Genomic DNA, 26636 nt, shown 5'->3' with positions numbered 1-26636 from the left:
GAGAGGGGAGTGAAGATGATGGCCTCTGACCTTTTGACCCACGGAAATAAAAACAAACAACCTACATGCAAACAAACAACAAAAATCGCTGAGAAAAAAAATGATGGACAAAATATTTCTATAAGATTAGTGTTTTTAGACCAATCTGCAAATTTTCAATCAATATGATCCATTTTTGAATTTTAAATGATTATGCTGACCTTTCATTCACCTCGAAACTTCCCACGCTGCGGTATAATAACATGTCAGCCTCCATCGGCTAAAGCGGCTGTTATTGTTTTGAAGAAGCCAATGTAACGACCTGATAAAGATGATCCTCGTTATTCGTCTTTTACCAGCAACGCGAGTCCATCTTCGCTTCAAAAGCAGTACTACTCAGAGCTCTAAAAGTAAACGATATGCAAACTCATTAAACTTGCCAAAGACAATGATGCCTCTCACTATGAAAGATGGTGCTGCGGCACAGAGAGAAACAGAAATTCAAAAGGCAAGTTTAGAAAACAACTAAACACCGCCCAACTTTACTGGTCTATCAACTAATATTAAATGTCTGGCTGAATCTGTGCCTCAGTTCTCCCATTCGCCTATGGCACCACCATGGATTGGTTAAAGGTCAACGTACCGGGTACCTAGCCTCAGGATCTACGTACACGGTAACTCACTCCGGTAACTGAAACTGGTTTGCCGCTACAAGCAATGGATGGACCTCGCTCTGTATGTGGGTGTGGGTGTGTGTTATTTAAAAAATCAAACAATGCAATATAACCCATTAAAGGCGAGATTCAAGGTTACCATGTATGTTACTGTTACCGTGTACGTAGATCCTGAGGCTAGGTGCCCGGTTGGTAACGAAAATAATGATATCTGCGATATTCCTCTTTATAACGAAGTTATGCATCTTTATTTGAATCCCCCTAAAACTTAGTAAAAGCGAACGGCAATTTCCAGTCATAACTCTCTTATGAGCGAGTTGCGTCACAATTTGATTCCCACTGCTGCTGCTCACTAAACTGCCTAAAGTTACCGTGTACGTAGACACTCCATTGTCTTGTCATTACATTGTCATTAAGTCGTCTCAACTCCGTTTGATCTTGATATTTTTTCAAAAATGAAAATTAATAATTATCTTTTACATGGACAGACTGGCCTTTAAAAACCATTTAATATGATATCTTACCTTTAGATCTAGAGGATAAACGGTTCCAAAGTTATGATGATTTTACTACTCCAAAGTTTATTTATTATTGCAAAAAGCTCAAAATCTGTGACTGAGAATTCCCCCACTGGAGAGCCTCTCGATAGGGTGACTGTGTTTGCAACGGGACTTCAGCATAGAGAAAGAGGGGTAGACACTGGCGACCAAAATTAAACAGACTGCGCTGTCTTCAATCTTGATTAAATTTGACATAGGCATAGATAAATGAATTATCTAGATGTGTTTTCTTTATTTATTTTTTTTGCTATCTCAATTTAGAAAAAAAATTATAAAAGTTTTAAAATGAAGTAATTTTTATCAAATTATAATTTTTGACATAATGTACCAACATTGATTTTTCCTATCGCATTAAAATAAAGCTTGATCTCTGCTCTTTAAAATGATACCAGAACCATTCAGATATTATGAAAAATAATGTAACAGTGATTATGTGAAATTGTGATTAAAATTTCAACCCAAACTCGCGCTTCACTTTTCCAATGGGTAATAGGCACCTTTATACAAGCTACGACTGTGAGTGTGGTGGGAACAAATGGACATGCCTAGGCTTTTATTTTGATTTGGCCATTACTCTTTTTAATATTTTTGGTCAGAGAATTCCATATTATGATAGTGCTTGGACTTGGAATAAACCGAGTTGAGATGAGCATTAATGTTGACTGCAGAACCTGGTATGAGTGCTGTTTTCTTTTGTTTTGGATAAGGCAATCAATTGGGATCGTTGTCAGTCCATGATGGACCTTAACGGTAAAGAGGACTTTGGCTTTCTGTATAGTGCGGCTTTCATGTAATGGCGACCAGTTTAGACTCTTGCGTATCTCACTGATGCTTTCAGTCCTCCTGTAGTTGTTACAAACAAACCTACATTCCCTGTTTTGAATTTTCTCAAGCTGTTCCATCTGCTTTTTACTCTTGGGGTCCCAAACACATGCACTATAATAAAATTAGCGTAAAAAGACTTTATAGCAGGTTTCTCTGATGGTTCTTGGGTAACTTTGTACATTTCTTCTTAAGAATCCAAGTTTTGTAGTGGCCTTTTTACACACTTTATCAATGTTGTGCTGCCAAGGCATTTTGTTGTCAAAAGTTAATCCAAGATGTTCAGCTTTTTTCATTGTCTCCAATTTTTCTTTGTATATTTAATAATCTGAAATTCTTTTTTTTTTTTGTTATTGTTCGTGATACAAATTAGCTGGCATTTCTTCGGGTGGAATTCCATTTTCCATTCCTTCTCCCATGATTGTAGCATGTCCAAATCTTCTTGGAGTATATTGCAATCTTTTGATGTTTGAATTTACCTATAATGAAGGCTATCGATAGCAAAAAAAAAAACAAATTTTTTATCCATTTAATACTTTACTCAGCATATCATTGATGTCAAAAAAAAAAAGAAGTGGGCCTAAAACTGTTCCTTGAGTTACACCTGACAGGACTGGAAGTGATGATTACATTTTGTTCTCAACCACGACACTTTGGGATCGCATCGAAAGAAATGATTTAATCCATGCGTGGGTAGTTTTTGAGATCCCAAACTAATCAAGCTTGTTCAAGAGGCTTTGGTGGTGTACTTTATCAAATGCTTTGCTGAAACCCAGTAGAATGGCTTCTATCTGGCCCCCTTTATTGATTGTATAAGCAAAATCATCACAAGTCGTGATCAGTTGTGACTCACACAAAAATATTTGCAAAAGCCATGTTGTACATCAGTCAGCATGATGTGGTTATCAAGGTCTTTCATGATATTGCTACATATTACTTGTTCCAACAGTTTACAAGATATTAATGTGAGAGATACTGGCCTATAGTTTTCTGCACTGTGTTTGTCGCCCTTTTTGAATATCAGTGTAATGTGGGCATCTTTCCAGTCTTCAGGAACTTGACCTTGGTCCAAGGAGACTTGGTAGAGGAATTTATAGATGGGTGCCAGTTCGTTATAGAACTTTTAGAATTTAGCTGATATGGTATCTGGTCCATAGACCTTATTTTCACTGAGGTTTTTCATAAGCATGAGATTTGCTCCATTGGGTGTACTTTGTTTCTAATGAGTTTCCCCTTGACTTTGCTAGATGGTTTGGTGAAATTCAAGATATTTGTTTTTCTTACTGGCTCTTGTGTCAACTTTTTATGTTTATCTTTCAGTGGAGCTATTCCAATGGTTTCTTTGTTTTTACTTTTAATGTATGACCAGAGTTGTTTACTTCTTCCTGTGTCTTTGTCAATAATTTTGTTGATGTACTCTGTATAAGCTGTTCGACACTGGTTTCTCGCAGATCATTTAATATCTCAATATTTCTTAAGGACAGTCTCAAATGGAGACAGTTTTGCTCTTTTTAACCATTTTTTCTTCTTCCTCAAGCTGCGTTTGGTCTCTTTATTTATCCCAGGCTTGTTATTTGAGGTAGGTGTTAGTTTTGTTGGTACATTTTCTTATTGTATTAAAAGGAGGTTGTTCTTTACACATTTCCAAAGGGAGTTAATGGACATATTTTTGTGATGTTTTTGAAGTAAAAGTCTACAAAAAAATTTTCTTTCATTTTAAATCAGACACAATGTCACCCTTTTCCACAAAAATATTTTACGTTCCATCAATGTTGTTCAACAAATTGTTGGCTTTCTTCTGGGAGGGTTACACAGGTATTCTATTGGAGCGATGTCATGGTCACTCAACCCTGGTATCAATTTCATGTTGTCTACTAGGTTAAGGCAGTTTGTGAAAAGAACGGCTAATGGAGCATTTTTTTTCGGTCTTAATGCAAGTCATTTGCTGTAGATTAAGGTCTATACTTATCTCCAGGAAAAGTTCTTTAGTTTCTTTATAATAGTGTTGGTTTGTTCTCCAAGTCAATATACCAGTTTTTATTTACATTAATTTGATAAAATCATCAAAATAAAAAGCCATTAAGGAGATATCGTAATGCAAAGATAGCTAAATTTTAGTGGCCATTTTATTTTTTTTTAAAGGCAGGTGTTAGGTGTCGGTCTGTGAAAGCAATAACTAGTGTTACCTGACCTGCTAGGTTGAGCTAGGTATCACTCAGAAATTTTCTCCCTGATTGCATTGACTTCCATAAGTTTATTATTGTGACAACAATGTTGTTTATTTGCCTGAGAATAATTATAATGTAATGATGATAATAATAATAATAATAATAATAATAATAATAATAATAATAATAATAATAATAATAATAATAATAATAATAATAATATGAATAATAATAATAATATGAATAATAATAATAAGGAAAATAAATTATAGTAGGCTTATAATAATAATTGTAATATGGCAAAAAAAAAAGTAATCCTTCTGAGCCACCAGGCCCATGGAGCCGGAGTTTATCCCAGTTTCTGTAGCATGAAACGGACAATAGCAATTGCTACCCTTTGAAAGGACACTAGTCTGTTGCAAAGTACTTTCCACCAGATCTAACAGACCCAGCTACCGGGTGGACAGAGGTGTCCGATAAAAACCTGGACTGCACCCAGGATCAATCTTGGTCCCTTTGCTTGTGAAATGAGTGCTCTACCAACTGAGCTATTGAGACCCCCGTAAAAATGGTAAAGAGTAAGGCATATCTTGACTGGAAATGTAAAACATTGTAAATAATGAAAACCCATAAGTTTAGTGGCGTGATAGAGGTCAATTTGTTTCTTTCTTAGGATAAATGGCAGATGCATATGAAATTTCTCCCCAATATTTTATTCCTGAAAAAAAACTCACTTGGAATCTAAAAAAAAATAAAAAATTCAACCATTCATTTACCTTTCCAATACCATTTTCAAATATCAAAACAACTTCCAGGATACCCCTTGAGCTTTCCATAAAATCACATTCATTTCAAAATCTACCAAAGTAATAACATTTCAGTTTGGGCTGCTGTGGTCAGTGTCGTTCATTGGCTGCTTCCTTAGTGACGTCCCATTTTGGTACTTCAGTCATCTGGAGTCAATATTCAAGCTGATTGCTATTGTGATTTTTAAGGCATAAAAATCTGACTCATCAGCTTCTATATAATATTGAGATAAAATTCAAATAGTTATCTCAATGGGATAATATAATGCATTGTTGTAAACCAAGTTTTATACTGTCATTTGAAAACTGATTTTTCATTTAATTGATCAGTTCATTACACATTCTCTCCACCCTTCCTCTCTCCAGTCCCATCTTTGTCCCTCAAATGTTTTCTCTCCTGCTTTCTTTCCAGTCCACTTCTTACAATTGTCCCTTTTTGATGATTGCTGAAAACGAACAATTTTAATTGTCCAGCAGTTGGTTATCAGAAAATCAAATGACACATTCATGACATGTTGCTCTATCATCACCCACCATCTTTGGCCACCTTATTCTTTGTGATTGAAAAAGTTAGGAGAATCCTCAAATTGCATCAATTATAGTATTTTGGTAAATCCTTACAAATAATTAAAAATGGACTTTAACAAACTTATTTATGTTGACTGTTATTGATATTATTGTAGTGTTTTCATTCCTCAGACTAAGGAGTTTCAGATGTTATACTCATGGCAATGTAATCAAGTCTGGAGTAGAAGTTTTGTCCTCAATGATGGTCCTCCTTATGCCAATGGGAAGACGCATGTTGGACATGTCATAAATAAGGTATATGTTACATTTTAGATGAAAGAGATGTCTGCCTTTCCATCAATCCACTAAAATGATCATAATTGACGTTTGGTTCAATCTCTGTGTAAATCACTTTTTATATGTCTTATATTTAAATACAACTTCTTCGCCAATGACTGATATCCTTTCAGTACTAAATGTCAATACAGTCCAAGCTGGTTTATATTGGGATGACTCGGTTCCCCACAAATTATCCCAATTTAATAGTGTCATGATTAAGTGGCAACCATGAAATTGAGCAATTTTTCAGATTTACCAAGTCCGCTCTGCATTTATCCAGACATGTGACTGGCAATACAACTTCTAAAAGAAGATGTTTTGGTTGCATTCAAATTTCTTTTTTAAAATTTCGTTTCTTCTTCGTTTTTTATTTTTTTCATGTTTTAAAGCCATAATAATCAGGAAAACTTGTTTGGAGTTTATATTGGGTTACTTCAGTAGCCACTTGACTGCTAATCTGATCCACACTCTTTCTCAGAGGGGTCAGAGTTCTTTCTTGGACAAATCGTCAGAACAGCGTCACCATTTCACATTTTTCTGATAAAGTCATTGATGGGGTTCCTCTTCGTCACTACATTCGTGCTCTTCAATTTTCTGTTTTATGCTCTGTGCATGTTCAATTAACTCGTCGTCGGTGAAGACACCGGAGCACTTGTGAATTCAGCTCATCCTCTATCATCTGAGTTGAAAACAGAACGTCATTAAAAATATTTATTATCTCTGCATTTCTTGCGTGGCAACTCAGTGGAAATCTAGCTTTAGTGTAGCAGTTTACAACTGTCTGTTGTTGAACTTTTTGTCATGCATCATGGCCATTGACCCATGATTATGGCAGTCAATGGCATTGACAAGGGATTGCAGGTAAATTCTATTGTTCACATCTCTGTGATGACTATGACAAATGGTTGGACCACACATAGTTTGGCTGTCGCGATAGACAGTAACAGGAGATACAGTTAAATTCTTAAGTTAACACCCATGTGATGAACGGTACGATCACTCAGTCAGTTGACCGTACCGTTAGACTCATTTGCATTTTATGAACCACTGTTTTAAATTATCGAAGACAGCCAAAAGAAAACTCTTTTATGGAGATGGTCATTGTCAAATTTCATCCCCACTAAGCAGTGGGCTGTCCCAATTAAGTGGCAGGGGATTGGAAAGGGTATGACTTTTTATATAGAAAAAATCTGTTCCTTAGGAATCATCCCAATAAAGCGGCATCCCCAATACCAGATTGGACTGTACTTGTCAAAATGCTATATACTGACTTGCTTTGTACCATGACTTTTTATCTACACTATTGACATGATATATTTCCTCTATTTCTCAGGTATTGAAAGACATCACAAATAGATTCAAGGTTCTAACAAAACACAAAGTCCACTATGTTCCAGGATGGGATTGCCATGGAATGCCCATAGAAATCAAGGCAGTAACTGACAAAAAGGGCCAGCATCAAGTACTCTCTGCCTTAGAAATAAGAGCAAGGGGTAATGTACAGAATAATTATTAATTACTAATGCTTATCCCAAAACAGTACTTGTTGAACAATTCCGAAAGTATTAAATAGTAATAAACACCAAGATATGATAATAATATAAAGGGTGCTAGATAAGTTTACAGAATTTTCAGCTATCAGTTTACAGCTATTTTTGTGAGTATACTGAAAATTCTGATAAAACTAATCAAATATGAGAACGAAACACCATAATCATCATGACTTTAGAATCATGATTTATTGAGATTAATTGACAGGTTTAAAAGTTTTGGATTGCTTTCAAACTCTGCCATGGCTTTGATTGATGTTTTCAAAATGCAGGTTCATATAAAGGCTCAATGTTAATTCTTGAGAAGCTGTAAATATTTCTATTGCTATTATTACTGTTATTATTATTATTATTATTATTATTATTATTATTATTATTATTATTATTATTATTATTATTATTATTATTATTATTATTATTATTATTATTATTATTATTATAGTAATTCTTATTATTTATCATCATCTTTATCATATATTGCCAATGAAACTATCATCAATGATGATGCTTGTGGCCCGTGCGATGACCCATCATTATAGGCAACGACTTTGTAGATAGTATTGATTATTGTATAAATCCCCCTATCTATGATTGTACCAGGGTTATTAAGTCATTTTAAATCAGTGTTGCATTATTTTTCTTTCCTTTTATCAGTTATCATTATTTATCATTTATCTGTGTATTTATTTATTTATTTATTTATTTATTTTCAATATAATTTTATTTTATATTGCTTTATTTTTTTCTTTTACTTATTTACTCATATAGCTTCATCAATTTGTCTCAAATTATATTCTTTCTTTTTATATTACTTTAAGGTCAATATCCTGTGTGTAATATATATAATAAGAAGATAAAGGTAAACCGGCAAAGTGACAGCAAACGTTGGATGTCTCTCATTCCTGAGGTTAAATTTTTTTTTTTTTTTAATAATCTCTCTTCAGATTTTGACTTTGAGATGTTATGTTTGTTTATTTTGTCGCAGATAATCAAATTTTCATATTTTGTCCTGTATTCAAAAAGTTGAAAAGCTGCAATAACCTTTTTCAAAAAAATTATTTTGCTTATTTTACATAGCTGCAGAGTTTGCAGAAGATGTCATCAAAGAACAGAAAGCTGCTTTTCAGAGTTGGGGCGTAATGGGTGATTGGGAGAATCCTTATAAAACACTGGACCCAAGCTATGAATCAAAGCAGTTGGAAATATTTTACAAAATCTTTGAAAAGGTACTTATTCTCTTCTTCTTTCCATATGTCACACCCCTAGTTATTTTCATGCACATTTAAGTCTTTCACACTAAGATATCAACTGTGTTTCAAATTTTTGACAATATTTGTGCTTATTCCTTTTCATATTAAATAAATAACATTTCTATTTCCAGGGTTACATGTACAGAGACTATATGCCTGTATATTGGTCCCCTTCATCCCAGTGAGTGTTTGTCTTTCTTTATACAGTGCTGATGGTTTTCCTTGGATTAGCGGAAATCCACGATTTTGGAGTTGGAGGAATAGTTTCTTCCTTTCAAAAAATTACTTCTCCCCCAATCAAATGTACCGGCAGTGAGAGACTTGATGTGTAGTGGAACAAATAGGTGCAGCTTCCCACTTTCCAGAAGTTAGTTAGCCTATCAGTAGTAGTAGGGGATAGTGCAGTAAAAATTAGGCTTAATGGCAAACGTTCAAAATTTTCCTCTCTCTTTTTTTTCACTTTTTGTCACCATCAGCACTGATTATAGTATTTGGAAATTTTATAAATAGGGATGAAATAATCATATCTGTTATTAGTATTTTAACTTATAATTTTCTATCTTTCTGTAGCTTGTTTCTTCTCATAAAGATCAGATCTAAGCACTCGACAGTGAAAACATGTATTTATCTTCGCCTTGCTGTCAACAAGCAGGATTTATAATAGATAATTTTGAAGAACATATGGTTGCTATAAGCTGACCCTAATAGTAATTGTTATTGTCTGTTTTACACAATAAAAAAACCAGGATTAACTCTGACTTAATGGGCCTAATGACTCTGAGGGACTACTACTACACAGTTTATTTGTATTCCGGCATCAATAAAAGAGTAGTCCTAACCTTAATGACCCAGAGTATATCTCTTGTTTCTGAAATGTTAAACTAACAACAATAATTGATTGCTACCTTTGGACAGGTTGCTAATCTATTGCAATTTAGCTATCTGGGATTCCACTTCTAATTTTCAGCTCCATAGATCCATTAGTTTGACCGGTAATTTGACATAGGCACCTAGATACACCAAGATGTGAGAATTATATTTGAATATTCAATTTATGAAATGGTAGATTTTTCAAATTTAACATAAATATTGTTGTTAATTCCTTACAGGACAGCTTTAGCTGAAGCCGAATTAGAATACAACCCATCTCATGTCAGCAAAGCTTTATATGTCAAATTTCCATTACAGTCCATATCTAATCAACTTCTGCAACATATAGACGGTGAGTCTTGCTTATGTGATGACGGATATCAATTCATTTATCAAAAAATGTTTTTAAATTGAATTGCACGACTTATACTATTTTGCTGTTTTTGAACTAGAATTGGTGCAAGTGCTAAAGTATTGTAAATTCGATTCAAAGTTAATTATGAATTTAAAAACTTGTCAATTAATTATATAATTTTTTAGTTTATAATGGACAGCAGATAGATATAGTTTTTGTCAATGGTAGTAAATGGCTTATATGTCTAAATGTTGTTCGGTGGATGCCAGCTCACATGATGCTGAATTTTTTTATATTTTTTTTTTGGTCATAACCTTAATTAAGTCAGGCTTACTCATTACATCTAATACCTAAACTTTTTTTCCAGTCATTATTATCAATATAATCATCTCCCCAGATGACTCTTGTCCAGTATATGCAATCATTTGGACCACGACACCTTGGACCCTTCCATTTAACCAGGCCATATGTTATAACCCTTCGATAAGGTATTATTTAAATTACATTGTTATTAAAAGATATCTTGCATAACATATATAGAAGATTTCTCTGTGTCTTTCCATGGCTTTTAAACAATTGTGCTGTATTGTAGTAAGAAAAACTGATACTAAGAGTTGTTATCAGTTGCTTGATTTTTACTGAAGTAGGAGATTTGAGATTCTTTTATTGATGCCTCTGTATATTTGTTTGCAAACATCTTACCATAGTAATATTTGAGGTTTATATCAGACTGTAAATGCAAGTATGAGGGTATTATTTATCCTGTCTTCATGGCTATGTAAAGCGCCATGTCACCTATTTTCTTTTTCTTTTTTTACAGACATTGTATTGCAGTTTAAATGGCAAGAATTAATCATAGTTTATACAATTTCTATTCATACGTCTTCAAATCAATTCTATTGTGAGTTTATTTTATTCATGATTTTTTATTTTGTCATTGAAGATATTTTCTTGTCTCTTATAATTATTTTTAGTTTTGTTTTATAGGGACTATTAACTTTGCATAAATAATTGTCATAGAGTCTTCACAGTTGGAAATAATTGCTTTTAAAGAATATTTTTAATTAAGTAATGTATATATTATTTATTCATTTTTTGTTCTCTTAATTGTAATCTATAGATATTGTTTACTGAAAGAGTCTTCCACTCAGAGTTTTTATTTGTGTGAGGAAAGTTTTGTGGAAACCATGAAAGATTTACTGGAAAATGATGTACATGTTGCACATACCTTTGAAGGTGATTTTTACAATCCTTACCCCTTAAAAATATTTAAAAGGATATAAAAATAGAGAATTTAAATTGATTAGTCCATATATATTATTACCATGATACCAATATTACGTTTGATTTATGGATGGCATTAGTTGATTTTTTGAAAACTCATACAAGCATTCGGGAAAATATTCCAAAACTTGCAGACTTTAAACTTAGTTTGTAAAACTATATAAAACACAAAACAGATAATTTTGTAATGCTGGTAGCAGAGTATCAAAATACAGTTAGATCATCCATTGGTTTGAAAATCGGCAATGAAATATATATCAATTTTAAAATATCATGTAGGAGAACTTGATACTTATCATCATCATCTGGGAGAGGTGAATGAAAACAGGACAATTTATGTATTACTGAGAAAGAAAGAGGAAGATGTCAAATTTTGTTATTATTGTTTTGTTTTTTAAAAATCTCCTCCAGGTTTATGCCTTGAATCTATGGTATACAGAAATCCTCTGAGCAATAAAGATTTGCCATTCTTACCGGGAGACCATGTGGTGTCTGGGAAAGGCACAGGATTGGTTCACACAGCCCCTGCTCATGGACATGATGATTTTGCTGTAGCACAGGAACATAATTTACCAAAGGTACTTTATTCTCCCCTTTTTTTTTCTTTTTTGTTTGTTTTAATATTTTGGTATACATAATGGTATATCCATTCATATGAACTTTGTTTGATATTGTTCTTATCCTCCAAACTTGCATATGTCATACAATGTTTAACAGTTTTCATTTGATAATACTTTCCAGGCATCATGTCTCGTCCCACATGTTAAGTGTTGCTGTTGACTTTGAACTCCTTGTTAAGCTCTTTTAGCACATTTAGGAGAACTGCGCTATGTGTTTTATGAGTTAAAATTGGTAGGTGTAATTCCCATTAGGGCGAGGGAGCATTGGCTGTCCAGGGCTGGTGGGTTCTCTATTAGTCTACGGTTTTCCTGTCTCTTCTATCCCCATATCATTTGTCCTTTCCAAATGGCTTTGTGTTTTTGTTCTGTAATGAGACTATTTGATTTAGTTTGGGCTCTGCCTGGAGGATCACAGTCAGACTGATTCATCTGTTTCTGAGAGATATGACATTTTCCCCCTTATAAATCTACTCTCTTTAGCATATGTATTGTTTACTTATTGATGGACACTTTGAAACCATCTGTGTCCATCCCACTTAGTGTAATCCTGTGTTGGCGTCTTTGATTTCTCCTTATTAAAAGATTCAAGCCAAATTGTTTAACTTTTCACTCATAATCCTGCAATGCCTAATGGGAAATCGTAACAATCAAGTTTCTGCTCTATCTTTTCAAGTGCCAAATTATACTTTATTTCCCTTCAGGAATGCCATGTTGATGGAAAAGGAATGTATAGTTCAGGAGTTGTGGATTCGTTGTTGGGTAAAACTATTGGTGAAGATGCTGAAGAATCAGGTAACTCTTTCAGATTTTTTAAAACGGTTTTTGAATCATGCAACAAGATCTTTTTCATGTCTACAAAACAGCGTTTTAAGGCGGCTCCTCTATTGAAAAATGTTATTGTTTGCCAACATAAGCCTTAGAGATGCATGAATTGTTTCCTCAGAAAACAATGTTACATACCAAGATTCCTGTTTATTAGCATTACAAATTTGAATTAAACTGGAAGAAGTTGAACTTTTTTTTTAAATCTTTGTTTCACACAAACACGTCACAGACATAGAGACTTAAAGGTCAGGATTCTGCATATTTAATTTGATTTATGGTCTCATGGTATAACACTTGTCTTCAGCTTTGGACTGGTTAGTCCTTGGTTCAAGTCCCTCTCTCAGTGGTGCAAAGTCGAGTTCTTTGACAAGTGAAAGGTCATGTTCACTCAACTCGGGTATCAATTCGGTTTTGTGTGTGTATGTGTGTTTGTGTTGGTCTTTTTGATTTAACTTGTCATTCAACTGTTGCATAATTTTCTTTCACAGTCATAAATATATTAGAACCTTGGATTCTCAAAGTGGAAGACTTCATACATAGCTATCCATATGACTGGAGAACCAAGAAGCCTGTCATAATTCGTGCCAGTAAACAATGGTTCATCAATGTGGAGATGTTGCGAGAAGCAGCTTTGGCAAGTTATTTATTTTGATTTTTTTCATTGCATTTATTGAAAATTTCAGAATCTTGAAGATTAATTTTAGAGATCATTACAGTGTCTTTTTTTGTTGTTGTATTTTTGTATGCAAAAGCAATATTGCAAAATATTGACTGCGGTCCAAACATAAAGTTGGTTATAATTCATTTTGCTTAAAACTTTCAAAATTATCAGGATAATAATAATAATAATAATAGTAATAATAATAATAATAATAATAATAATAATAATAATAATAATAATAATAATAATAATAATAATAATAATAATAATATAATAATAATAATAATAATAATAATAATATACAATAATAATAATAATAATAATAATAATAATAATAATAATAATAATAATAATAGATGGCATTTGTATAGGGCATTTTCAAAATTATATAATACTCAATGCGCTTTGCATTGGTTGGAAAAAATGCATTTCTTGTGCCACAACCCCCACACAACATAAAGTATGTCTCAGATTTAAAAAAAAAAGATGTGAAAGGAAATGTTTCAGTTTTAAATTGTCCCAATATTCCCCCCAACGAACATTTTACCTTTCCCATCAAAAAATATAATTTGTATGTTTCTTTTTCTTCTAAAATATTTTATTATTTTGACATATTTCACAGTTTTAGTTACACTCAATAATAATATGGCTCGTTTCTCATAAAAAACCTCATTGACAATTTGCGAAAAATATTTTATGATGTGTTTGAAAGAGATTTTTAGATGCTGTTGGTTGATCATGAATTGCCCTTTGACGAATGAGTTGCAGGTGTTTTAAAAAAAAAAAATCAACTTTTGACTGGTTCCCTCTCTACTGTAAATGAATATAAACAGATATGCACATATGTAATGTGTGTTATATGCCTCACAAAGGACAAGCAGGAATATAAATTTTAGCCAATAGTCGTCCATATGGTATGGATAATGCCTTCTATCATTGTTAAGATTTAAAGAAATAGTGTTATAAATATGTATACTTACTTTTTAAAAAGACAAATGGAAGTGAGGATGGAAATATATTTTACCTATATTTTTATCATTTAAAAAAAAATCTTTTTAGGAAAGTCTGAGCAAGGTAAAGATAACACCTCAGCAGTCAGAGAAGGGAATGCTGTCAGAAATCTATTCTCGTCCATTTTGGTGTATTTCTAGGCAACGGACTTGGGGTGTGCCCATCCCTGTGTTTTACCACAAGGATAATGGAGAACCTCTCATAACAAAGTGAGTAACTTTGTTTTTCAAACTGAAGAAAAAAATATGTTAAAGAGAGTGAGATTTTAATGAATTTTGATAATTTAACATGATACTAAAATACTGACGAATCTTGAAGTTGTAGGTCTAATTATGTCCTTATAGTTTTATAAACAGATATGATACAGAAGTGATACATAAACCAGACCCAAACAAAAGACACACTTAGTAGGATAAAAAATGTAAAATTGTGTAAAATTAAAGGTTTTTCACGGTAAAAAATGCTACAGCCCTCTTGCCAGTGATGCTAATCCATCTAACTGAAGCTGATATGGCTACATGCTTCAAGTGGTCATGGTGTTCCATTTCTGGCATTTTCTCAAACTTTGACACCGGACTGTCATTTGTATAGCATTAACTACTATGATATGTCAGAAACCATTTAAAAGATCAAATGAATCTTGGAGAATAAATTTTGCCTTTATATGGTGAGTAGTTGTTTTCCACTTATTTTCAATATTGTATCATTAAGTTCCACAGCGGATTTATCTCTGAATATGACTTTTGTGTTTCTTTAGTAATTGTGACCATATAAGTAGTTTGGTAAAGCCAATATTTTGAAATTTGACCCCGTAAGAGTTGCTATTTTTACATCCATCCTCAAGTTGTTGACTCTGATGTGAGAAGGAATGTCTTCATAAACATTGTGAAGAGAAATTTTATGTCTATCATACATTTGAAAAACGTATTGAAAGACTTAATGAAATATGTTTGCAAAGGTATGGTACATAAACTTTTTTATATGCCTATAGAGTTGACTAATCATGACGTATTGTAATAAGCTCAGAGATTATGACAATATTCACTCAGATTTACTCAAATGCAGTGACAGCTAAAGATCACGTTATGGAACATCATTGTCTTACCTTCAATTCATGAACAAATTTTAGTGTTGGACTTGTAGGTGTCCAGGTTTGGTAAATGCCCTACCCGACTATTGTGAAAATGGAAAGAAGACCACGATCCAGAAGAAATAAACAAAACGAAGTGACTATTCTCACCCCCCTAGTCTAGGATGCTAGTCTTCATAATAGTAGTCCACAATTGTTGTATGTTTAATCCAAAGGTTGTAATGCAGTAATTTGTTAAGTTTCTTGTCACAAGTTGCACAATTAAAAAAAAAAAATCAATCAAATCCAAATCGCAAAAAGCCGGCGACGTTTATTTCGGTAATCCAATCGGCCGGGGGAGGGGGGGGGGGGGGTGTGAGAATAGAGGCAGCCTAAACAAAAACAAAAATATCTTCACTTTGTCACGGAATCACACTATTTTTGTCTTCACTTCTAGATTGAAAGAGGCGTGAAAGTGAAATTATACAATTTGTAAAACGGACTTGTTTGATTTTTTTTTCTCTCAGAGAGACAGTACAGCATCTCTGCTCCCTGTTTAATAAATATGGATCAGATTGCTGGTGGCAACTATCAAACTCAGAACTTTTACCAGATGGTGTGTTGCAAAAGGTATGCATAGACATATACAATATTGTATGGAAAGGGAACCTTGCACTTTTTTATCTATTCTGTTTTCAAATTGTTTTTAATTTTACAAAAACAACTGTTATTGCTTCTTATAAATTATCCATTCATTGAATTTAAAAACGGTAAATATGATAAGCGGAGTCATAAACAATTATTTTATAATTGTAAAATGAAATTTTGTGAAAGTTTACTTTTCTATTATAATTCTTTTATATCAATCAAGCAAATAAAGTTACATTTTGACTTATGGAGCGAAAATATTGGTATAAAGGAAGCATGAAATAATGAACCTTTAGAAGGGCAGAGCACTTTTAAAAATAGAATGAAGGTAATATACTTTTTAATAGTAGCTAATTTTTTTTTTTATTACAGTAAAATGCAATTACCAGATTAGATGATTTAGGTACTTTTCGAGACATCATTGCTCAATTCAAGATTTCATAGCTTACTCAAGTCTTTGATTAGAATTTGGGACAGTTAGATTAATTTCATTTTTGCAACGAAGTAGAGAGGGGAAAATATAAAGAAAGAAAAAGACATATCTGAAATTCATAATTCAATCACCACTTTTTTTTTCAGCTTGAAGCAGTTATTCTATCTTTTTAAATTAATTATTTATAGCTCAGGAAAGGAAAAAGTTCAGACTATGTCAAAGGGCAAGATATTCTTGATGTTTGGTTTGATAGTGGTGTTGCATGGGCTTCTGTTTTAAATGGTAAGTTCTTACTGTGGGTAATTCTTCACAATCAATTAGCTAGGCTTTAAGATACTTCAACAATTACCATCCACATTCAATGAAGTTAAATACAGCAATATCAGCTAAATATTTTACATATGTAGTAATATACTGTTAAAAAAAAAAAAGAAATGCTACAAATTTTCAACACATATTGTTGTGTCAAGAGTACATTAGATACATTGAATGTTTGTGAAATAATAACGGCTGACAGATATTCTGCTCATATTGATTCGTTGACACATTTTTCTGATTTACATCATGTGGGTTTTCAAGAAAAATCGTTCAGTTTGAAAATAAACCAGTTATCACCATCCTAGGTGTGTAAAATTGATGTATAATGTCAAGTGGCATTAAATAATGAACATTTTTTCCACAAGTGATTGAGTTTTTCCATAAACATTGAGAGTTTTATTGTGCTTTAAATAATGTCTTCTTTAAATCATCATCAGCATAACAACATGATTGGCTGTTTACAGGCTGGACAAAGACATTGATGTTGCCAGAGACTTAAACATGAGTAGGAGTACAATTGTACGACTTTGGAACCAGCTGCAGATTGTCTTCCCTCTGGGAAGTCCAGGGTTTAAGACTTGCTCTGAGCAATACATAGTTGAGTCCCTGAAAAACACTCTTTCCTTACATACTCAGGTGTAAAATGAGTACCTGGCCGTTAACAGCATTGACTCTGAAAAAAATTGTAAATATTGTAAATTGTAATATCGTCATGTCTCGTCCTACCTGTTAAGTGAAGATGTTGGATAGTGGCTAGGGACCCCTTTGAACATATTCAGAGGATAGTACCTTATATAAATGCTCAGGTTTTTACACATTTTATTTTTGTTCCCCTCCAATTTTGTTTGCATTTCGCTATTTTGTATTGATTTCTCATGTTACTTTTTTCATATCTTCTGTGATGATTCCATTCCTACTGTGTGTATTACTGTTAGACTTTGATGGCCAAGCCGATGTATACTTGGAGGGTGTTGACCAATACAAAGGCTGGTTCCAGACTTCCCTCTTGACCAGTGTCGCTGCTACTGGTAAAGCACCATACAGGTACATGTATAATTTAACTCATTTTATTTTTTAAAGCATTTTTAATAATTTATATAATTGATTAGCAGTAGTTTATTATCAGAAACTTTTGTAGAGAACATAAGAGAACAATTATTTTTTTTTGAAAAATAGAGAAATATTTTTAAAAGTTTTTGACATTTAAAAAGAACATCATAATACAGGAAATGAGTATCGCGCCTACTCACGCTACAATGCTCTCAATGGCTTTTATATTATACCTAGTTTGAAATTTAATATTAGAAAAGTGTCTAAAATGTTCACAATGAATACAATTCACACAAAAATGATATTTCAAACATCCAAAGGCAAATAATAACCCACGGATTTGCCACTGATGAAAATGGGAAGAAAATGTCAAAGTCTGTAGGGAATGTTGTGGACCCAGAGGAAGTTATCAAAGGAGGAAAGGTAACTCATAGAATTTCTTGTGACGTATTTTGTAATATTTTGCAAATTCTCTAATTTATTTAATTGTTTGATTTGACCAGACTATAAGACTTTAGTATTGTCAATGACTTTCTTTCAATTCCTGTAAAGGGTACATTGCTCAGAAATTTGTATGTGGAGAGTGTTTGTAATATAACTTAATTATTACTATTAATTAATTATTTTTTCGACAATTTTAATTCTTTGTGCTAAAGAAGTTGCATATTAAAAATGTAATTGAGGAAATCATTTTTCCTGTGGTGGGAGGTGATATAGGCACATGGCCATCATTTTTTGTATTATTAAACATCGCCATAGGGGTAAACGGTCCATTTTTCATGACTGAGAAGTGTTCTTTCTCTCAAGTCATTAATTTTACTATCCTTTTATTTGCTACATCTATTACACATTTTCATATGTTTCCACTGTAAATATTTGATCCTTCCATCTTACAACTCAAATTTCCAGGACAAGAGAATTTCCCCTTCTTATGGTGTTGATGTGTTACGTTGGTGGGTTGCTCACAGTCACCATCATCAGCAGATAATGATAGGCCCCTCCATTCTAAGGCAACTCAATGAGGACGTTTTCAAAGTTGGTTACTGTTCCATTATTAGACATTGAAATTAACTGTATGGAACAAAATCTCTTCAAACCTTGTGTCTGTCAACATCAAAAAGGAAAGACATTGATGCAAAATGCAAATGGATTTTATTGTACAATCAGAGATTATGATATATCATGACCAAAGTCCTTTAAAAAGTTTTATTTTGTTGCTCTATTTAATTGATTGAGGCAGGATTTGTACTTAAAACATGCCATGTTCCTTTCTTTCTTTATATCTTAGATTGACGCATATATCCTTATAGTCACACACCTCAGGCTTTATTTACTTTATAATTTATTGTAAAAAAAAAAGGCCCAAGGCCCAAAGTTTTACACATTACCCAAATATTTCCTGATGTAAGGGCTTTTATCGGTGAAGCAATGTTAAACTATTTTTATATTTGACAAGTAGAGAGAGGATTCATATTCACAAAGATACCAGGACTTAACAAAATTTGCTATGTCAAAACCAATCAACATTTTGTTCATATAGAGCGATGTTGTATGAGGTTGACTGTTGTTCTTAACTCTTCATATTTTGAATTCCCAGGTAAGGAAGTGCCTTCGTCACATGCTAGGCTGTCTTGATGACTTTAATCCAGATGTTGATCAAGTTGAGTACAGATATCTGCCAGTCATTGATAAATATATTCTTCATGTCCTTTACACAACAATGCAGCAGGTCAGTTATATTGCAGAAATATAGTTCATATACGATAAACCCACAATTTTTCTCTGAGATTTTTTTATTTATTTTAGAGTTTGAAATTAAATAAATCTTGATAAGATTTCTAAAATCCTGTTTTTGTTTGATTTTTTCCCCCTCGATGATATAGTGATATTTACACATGTAATATGCCTGATTGATAGCTTTTGAGTGTTGCCTGTGACATCTCTATTGGACCAGTATAAAGACTTGCAAATCTTAATATCTTATAATTTCAATGAACTAGCTCTTTTCTTTTAGTATCGGGGAAAAAATCAAATTTTAAAAATCAAAATCCTGATGTTTTCAAAGTTTTCTGTTTTACTGAAATTGTGAGTTTGGGATCTGCACATATCAGTAAGAACAACCAATGGATCCCTGTCCTCTAATTTATATTGAAACATTAATGAATAGTAATAATAATTTGTTGTTTAGACTATTTACATACAAAGCTTAATATTCTCAAGTGACTGGAAAAAATAGAACAAATTTGTTCAAATGATTGCTCAATAGTGTTTGATTTACGACACTTGTGTATCTAAACTGATGCAATCGTTTTACAATATATTATTCCATTTTTTTTTTTCATGACCAGATTGTTGAAGCTTATGAATGTGCAAATTATAACAAGGTTGTTCAAAACATTGAAAAATTCGTCTATGCAGATTTATCTAGTTTTTACATGAGCAGCACGAGAGACAGGTAATTGTTTTAATTTTATGTTTGAGAGAGAACTTAATTTTATAATCATAATTCAATTGTTTGGAAAATAGTTTTGGGAGAGAGTCAAAAATAGAGCTCTCATTATACAATAGATAAAATCAAGGAGAATATTAGTGAATCCGACATTGCATGATTAATTGAACTGTTATTTTCCATTTTATTTGTACTAGAAGGGTAAAAAGTAAATCTAAAAAATAGACTGTTTTAAGCCTTTTATTGGCCAAGTTATATGAATCTTATAATTATAATCACCAAGATAATGATTTTTTTCATAACCACCTATACAGTAACTTATATTGGAGGCTCTTGGGAGTCATAATCTATATGTAATTTATAGGTAACTAATATAATCGTTGGTACAGTCCACTCCGGATAATCGCAACACCTTGGGATCAGCGGAAATGTTGCGATTAATCGAAGTTGCAATTAACCAAAGTTGAGTGTCCTGTCTGCGATTGCAACATTTTACACATATATATGCTAAACTCAAACAAATAGTTGTAAACAAAGTTCTTAGTCCACCACAGACTTAGCAATTTGATTGAAACAAAAGTCATATGGCATCCCTGTATTCATTTTCACAAGCAAAAGAAGCTTTGGTGCAAGCCGACATCTTATTCAGATTTGATTCACATTCACTCTTTTGTTCTCAACATTTGTAAGAGTCAAAGAGATTAGCCGTGAAGAGAGACAATAAGCCTTTACCAAACTCGTTTGTCACAATGCACAGGATAACTATCAGTCTCTCTTTACAACTGTCATTGTCTACCTGTTGTAAAATCTATGCCCAGCCCCCTCGCCTCCTATTTAATGGCTACAGATGACATCACAAACCCATACTACAAAGCCACGCCCTCTTTTGTCTTAAATAGAATGGTGACACACTACATTAGCATTAAATCCCGCTCACTCTCGATTTTTCAACTTGTCACGATTTCTTCCGTGATGAAATTAAATCATGATATTTTGTTTGATTGATTTATTGAATTTACTACTTTTTTAGGACGAAAATTTGTTGCGATTAACCAAAGTATGTTGCAATAAACCAGTGACTTTTATATAGAATTAATTCCGTTTCTTGGGAAATGTTGCGATTAACCGAAAGTTGCGATTAACCGACTTGCGATTATCCGGAGTGGACTGTAGTTAGCAACAAGCCAATATGGCTGAGGGGAGTTTGTGTGACAGCCATATTTAACGAATGGAAAGAGTTGTCACACCCCTTTGAATATAAAGAGGTTCCAGGCACTTTACATAAAGAAATAATAATAGAATGGATTAAATGAAGAACACTCATACATAAAAGCACACAAAGACCTGGTCTCACTCTCTCTCTCTCTCTCTCTCTCTCTCTCTCTCTCTCTCTCTCTCTCTCTCTCTCTCTCTCTCTCTCTCTCTCTCTCTCTCTCTCTCTCTCTCTCTCACACACACACACACATTTCCTCAATCCCTAGCATAAAAATTAAGCTTTAAATTTGGTTAGGGGCAGTGTGAAACTGTGGTAAGGTCTTTGCTTTGTACACAGAGGGTATTGAGTTTGATTCCCTGCCACATTGTGTGACCTTGAGCAATTCATCTTTCATTAACTCACTTTGCAGCGCTGCAATGTGGTGGGTCCAGGGTTATTTCAGTCCTCCCTTGGAAAAGACCCTAAAGACAACTTTCCTGTTAGGACTGAATTAAGGGATTTCATATATTATTTAAAAAGATTTTCTTTCATTTAAGATTGAAATGGTTTAAAATCATCTAAGTCTCTTAAATCTTACTGGAAGGAGTTTCAAACTTGTGGATCTACAAAATCAAAGATCTTTCCTTAATATTTTTATTTATTTTAGGTTTAAATAAAATACAACTGTACTGACAAAAACTGATTTCATTTAAATATACAAGGATGTTATAGTTCTAATGTACAAGAAAAAAAAGGTGAATATTTTATTTAAAATAATTTTTATAACTGGTAACCAGTGTTACAGGGGTATTGCAGAGTTAATTTAATTTTATTGAGGCCAAGCTCAAAACCAGGGTATTTGTCAAAAGAGATTCAATGGCTTTAGAGATTACTTTACTGATCTTTTTAATGTTTCTTAATTCAAAGCAAATAGTACATATCAAATTATTGACATATTTGGACATAGACAGGGATGGATCAAAACATACCCCAAGATTCCTTATTGTCGAGATAAAAATCTACCATGCTTTTTCCAATCATGATTTTCTTTTTATCATTATCATGTTAAACTTTAAGTCAGCACCCCTGTTTTATCATTCTTGAGTCTTCTCTGACTCATCCACACTTTGTAGAAAACATGCTTCAGTAATGTAAATTAGATTCCATGACTTAATATATGCACTATGAAATTGAGTATCATCAGCACAGAAACGATATTGTAAATTGTATTTAGAAATGACAAAACTTTAAGGTATTATATACATGGAAAACAATACAGGACCAAGGACTAGCCCCTAAGGCACTACACAGCTTGATGATGTTCCATCGTGTGATGATTAAGCAATGAAAGTAAACCCTGATTACGCATGATAAAGCTATTGATACAAAATGTTCATAGCTGTTGATCAATTTATTTTTCCCTTTTGGGATTTTTATCTGATTGTATTTTTAGGTTTTAGTGGGAAATTATTTAAGTGGTAATTTAAGTCATTTGGTATTTATTTTGTTGTCCATTCCAGGTGTTACTGTGATCACCGAGACAGTCAGAGTAGAAGGTCGAATCAGACAGCCATGTACCACGTAACAAAAGCTCTTACTTCTGCCTTTGCTCCCATCATGCCTCACTTGGCTCACGAAACCCACAATTACACCCCGCATAGTGTGAAGAATAAATCCAGTAAATCATCAATTATTTTGTCTAAAATTGAATATTCTAGATGATTTGTGTATATGTACAGTTTTAATGCATAACATTACATTTTATAATATACAAGCAAACCCCCTACATCTTCGATGTAAACATGCACCTAACAGTCTAAAAAAAAACCATCATAAACATTAAAGGTTACTCACAGTTTTGTGTGTTGCTATGTTTAATTTGACTGGCAGATGTTACGAATAGTTTACCTAAATGTATAGCATCAATATTTAAGTGAGACCTATTCACTAAACCTGAGGTCTAAAATCAATAACAAAGAGCTGAGTGTGGACAGAGTGGATCTATGTTTGTAATCACTGTTAGATTTCAACACATCAAAACATAATATTATTTAAAATGGAAAACATAATATTGTTTAAAATGGCGTTGTAAATCTTAGGGATCAAATAAAATTGATTTATCATTTTTATATGGTCAATATAAAATCGACTTAAAGAGTAAAAATCTTGGCGTCCTGCATCAGAAGGATTAAAATGTTAACAGTTAGGCTTATTTTCATAGCAGTAGTAGTAGTAGTCTGCTTTTCCCTAAAGTCGACCTACCCAGACAGACAGACAGACAAGACTTGCTCTTTCTTTTATTAATATAGATAAGATAAGTAATATTTCAGATTAAGAAAATAGTGGAAGATTATAATGATATTGAAGAAAAGTTAAATATTTAATAATAACTCTTGACCTTTGATCTATTTATAGGATTCAAAATAGATTTGAAAGAAAATGAGAGATTTCTTTTCCATATTTTCCCAGAATCTGTTTTTAAATGTGGCCTGTATGACATGAAACCCGAGTGGAACAATCCCAGTGTTTTAGAAAAGCTGATGCCAGTATTTGATATGAGAAGAAATCTTATGGAGGAAATTGGGAATGAAAATCCTATTGAATTTGATGTTGTCATATATGCAAGTCCCAGATTGCGACATCTTCTACAGGTATGATCAAAAAGTATAAATTTAAGATCTCTTTCCCTGTGATATTATTGTAAATTTTTTTTTTTTTTAAATGAGCTTTTTATATAGAGCAATATCCACTAAGCGTGCTCAAAGGGGTCCCTGGCCAACAGCAACACTTAACATGTAGGACGAGACAGGCGCCTTTTAGGCGATATTACAAATGTGTCGGACAGAGACAACGCTGTTAGCAGCCAGGTACTCATTTTACACCTGAGTACAGTGAGAGAATGTGAGTAAAGAGCCTTTTCTTATTATTGTATTATTATTCACATATGAGGATAGTGTTTTATTTTGCTTTGGGGGGTTTAGCTTCAGCTCATCAATCTGTTACAGGAGAAATGAACTGCTGAGGGAAGAGGCACACTTGTGTAAGTACCTACATGGTCTGGACAAATCTGCCAGTCCTAAGACTACTAGCTTAAAAAGATATCAACTGATTTTGCATTTTATCCTTTCTCAATTTTTGTTTTACTTGCGTCAGGCATTGTACAATGACTGTTTAATGGAGTCCCCTATTGCCTATTCATCTCTGTTGGTTGTTATATCTGTCCAGTCATTGACTTCAATATCATCTTCCAACTTCTTTTGGGGCAGCCCAATTGTGCTGTATTAGTCTTGTTTCCACTATTAAATGATTACTGAACTTGGGTTTAGTTATATGGCGCGTTTTATGTTATGAAATTATTCTTGTATTAAGTATTGCAATGGATAAATTTCTCATTGTACTCTCCAGGAAATTCAACCAGAGGAGACGAGCAGTTCTTCATCACTGTGTGAAATTTTTCAAACCTCTTTTGTCACAGTTCTAGATGAAATACCAAATATCATTCCAGAAGATGTCTCCATTGTTGGTGGAACTGCAGTATTAGTTGATGGTAAGCATAATACATTTTTTAGTCATTACTGTAGTTCTATAAATTACCAATGTGAAAAACAGATTCAAGGAGTGCCTAAAAAAGGCTAAAAAATTAACATTCGTTTCTATTTCAACATATGATTATAGAGGGGAGGATGGGGGGGGGGGGGGGGGGGGGGTGGAGGGGATAAAACCCAACAGGTATATTTTAGATGTAAACGTGTTGAAATTGTTTGTTTAAAGTGAATAGGCGTCTTTTTACTTGATTTTTTACACATGCATAGAATTGAAGAGATAAATGATAAATGAATGGATCTCTATCTCTATTACAGGTGATTCAACAAATCGAAATATTGAAGTTGATTACAAGATCTTGGTCACATCTGCGTTACAGAATATATGTGAACGTTGTAGAAGGTACACAGCAAAAACAACCAATTCCCCGTGTTCAAGATGTTTGGAAACTCTAGCTTCAGACTGGTCTTCTTAAGGTTATGGATGATTTTATAAGGGTTTTAATGTGATTGAGAGTACTCTAAGGACTCTCTTGATTTGTTTGGCATTTTTGAGTTCCAGTGAAAGAAATTTATTTGTTTATGTCAATTTGACACTGTGTGATTTGTTGGATGGTATTACAAATAAGCAACAGTCGTCCTACAATAAATTAAAAAACTTTGAAATTTGAATATTTAAGGTGAGCAAGTGTCTGAATCAGTTAAACGTTTTTGAACAACTCTTTGCCTCATGTAAATAAGAGTCAACACTATTTAGTCCTTTGACTTTATTATGATCAATCAAACATGACAATGAACACATAAGATGTCATTGGTCACATTGGGCTTTGAAACGATTACGATGAATGAGAAGTTAATTAACTCTTGTGTAAATATAACCCTCTAGTGCCCAGCCATGGAAATATTTCTTTAACATTACAAAAATGAGGGAATGTTAATTATACCTGGTACATCCAGATGGTTCCATCAGGAGCATTCTGTGTAGCCACAGAATGAAGGGATTTTTAAGTTTTCCCCTTCACCACACACAAAGGTGGCCAACACATTTATACACACCATCGTGGTGATGCTCTCCTTTGATGGACTGCAGCCCCCCACAATGTCCTTCGTCCCCTTTTGAGCAAAGACATTCCCAGATTGTGGACAGAATTGCAAGCCTGTCTTGTTGCAGTTCCAAATTTGATGAGGTTTATCCCTCAGTCCATCTGCAATAAGCCCCCCCCCCCCCCCTAACCCCAAATCCTGAAAATATAAATAACTCTCAACCACCACCCAGGTCGTCATGTCCAGTCTGAGGGTAAGTATCAACAAGTGTTTTCGACAGTTAAGGTGCATGGCCGACTGGAATATAATAATCAACAGGGAAGAAAATATGGATTCAATAATTCATTCAACTAAAAATAAATAAAGAAAGAAGTATTACTTATCTATGAGTAAATATTTTTATTACAGAACCCAATGTCTCTTTCAATTACTTATTATGGTAATCATTTGACAAGTGCACACACACACACACACACACACACACACACACACATATATATATATATATATATATATATATATATATATATATATATATATATATATATATATATATATATATAATGTGTTTTTCATTATTGATACATTTCAGGTTTGAATAACTCAG

At 33.1% G+C, this 26636-nt stretch overlaps 1 protein-coding gene across 1 annotated transcript; it reads left to right on the top strand.

Annotated features, from left to right (window-relative positions):
* Positions 1–205: 205 nt before the first annotated feature.
* LOC144959818 (isoleucine--tRNA ligase, mitochondrial-like) lies at positions 206–26398 on the top strand. Its single transcript, XM_078892601.1, has 23 exons — positions 206–487; positions 5709–5831; positions 7189–7348; positions 8483–8631; positions 8787–8836; positions 9765–9877; positions 10278–10368; positions 11001–11116; positions 11576–11742; positions 12486–12576; positions 13098–13243; positions 14330–14490; positions 15878–15980; positions 16620–16713; positions 17685–17793; positions 18120–18222; positions 18709–18834; positions 19397–19528; positions 20148–20254; positions 22964–23121; positions 23913–24094; positions 24849–24990; positions 25304–26398. Exons 1-23 carry the CDS (start codon positions 311–313, stop codon positions 25459–25461), a joined length of 2958 nt encoding a protein of 985 aa, XP_078748727.1. The 5' UTR covers positions 206–310; the 3' UTR covers positions 25462–26398.
* The last annotated feature ends 238 nt before the right edge of the window (positions 26399–26636 follow it).

This window comes from Berghia stephanieae, chromosome 1 (assembly GCF_034508935.2).
Source record: "Berghia stephanieae isolate SIO BIC M18660-M18661 chromosome 1, UCSD_Bste_1.3, whole genome shotgun sequence".
Classification (NCBI taxonomy): domain Eukaryota; kingdom Metazoa; phylum Mollusca; class Gastropoda; order Nudibranchia; family Aeolidiidae; genus Berghia; species Berghia stephanieae.
This window is presented reverse-complemented; position numbering and strand designations above follow the sequence as displayed.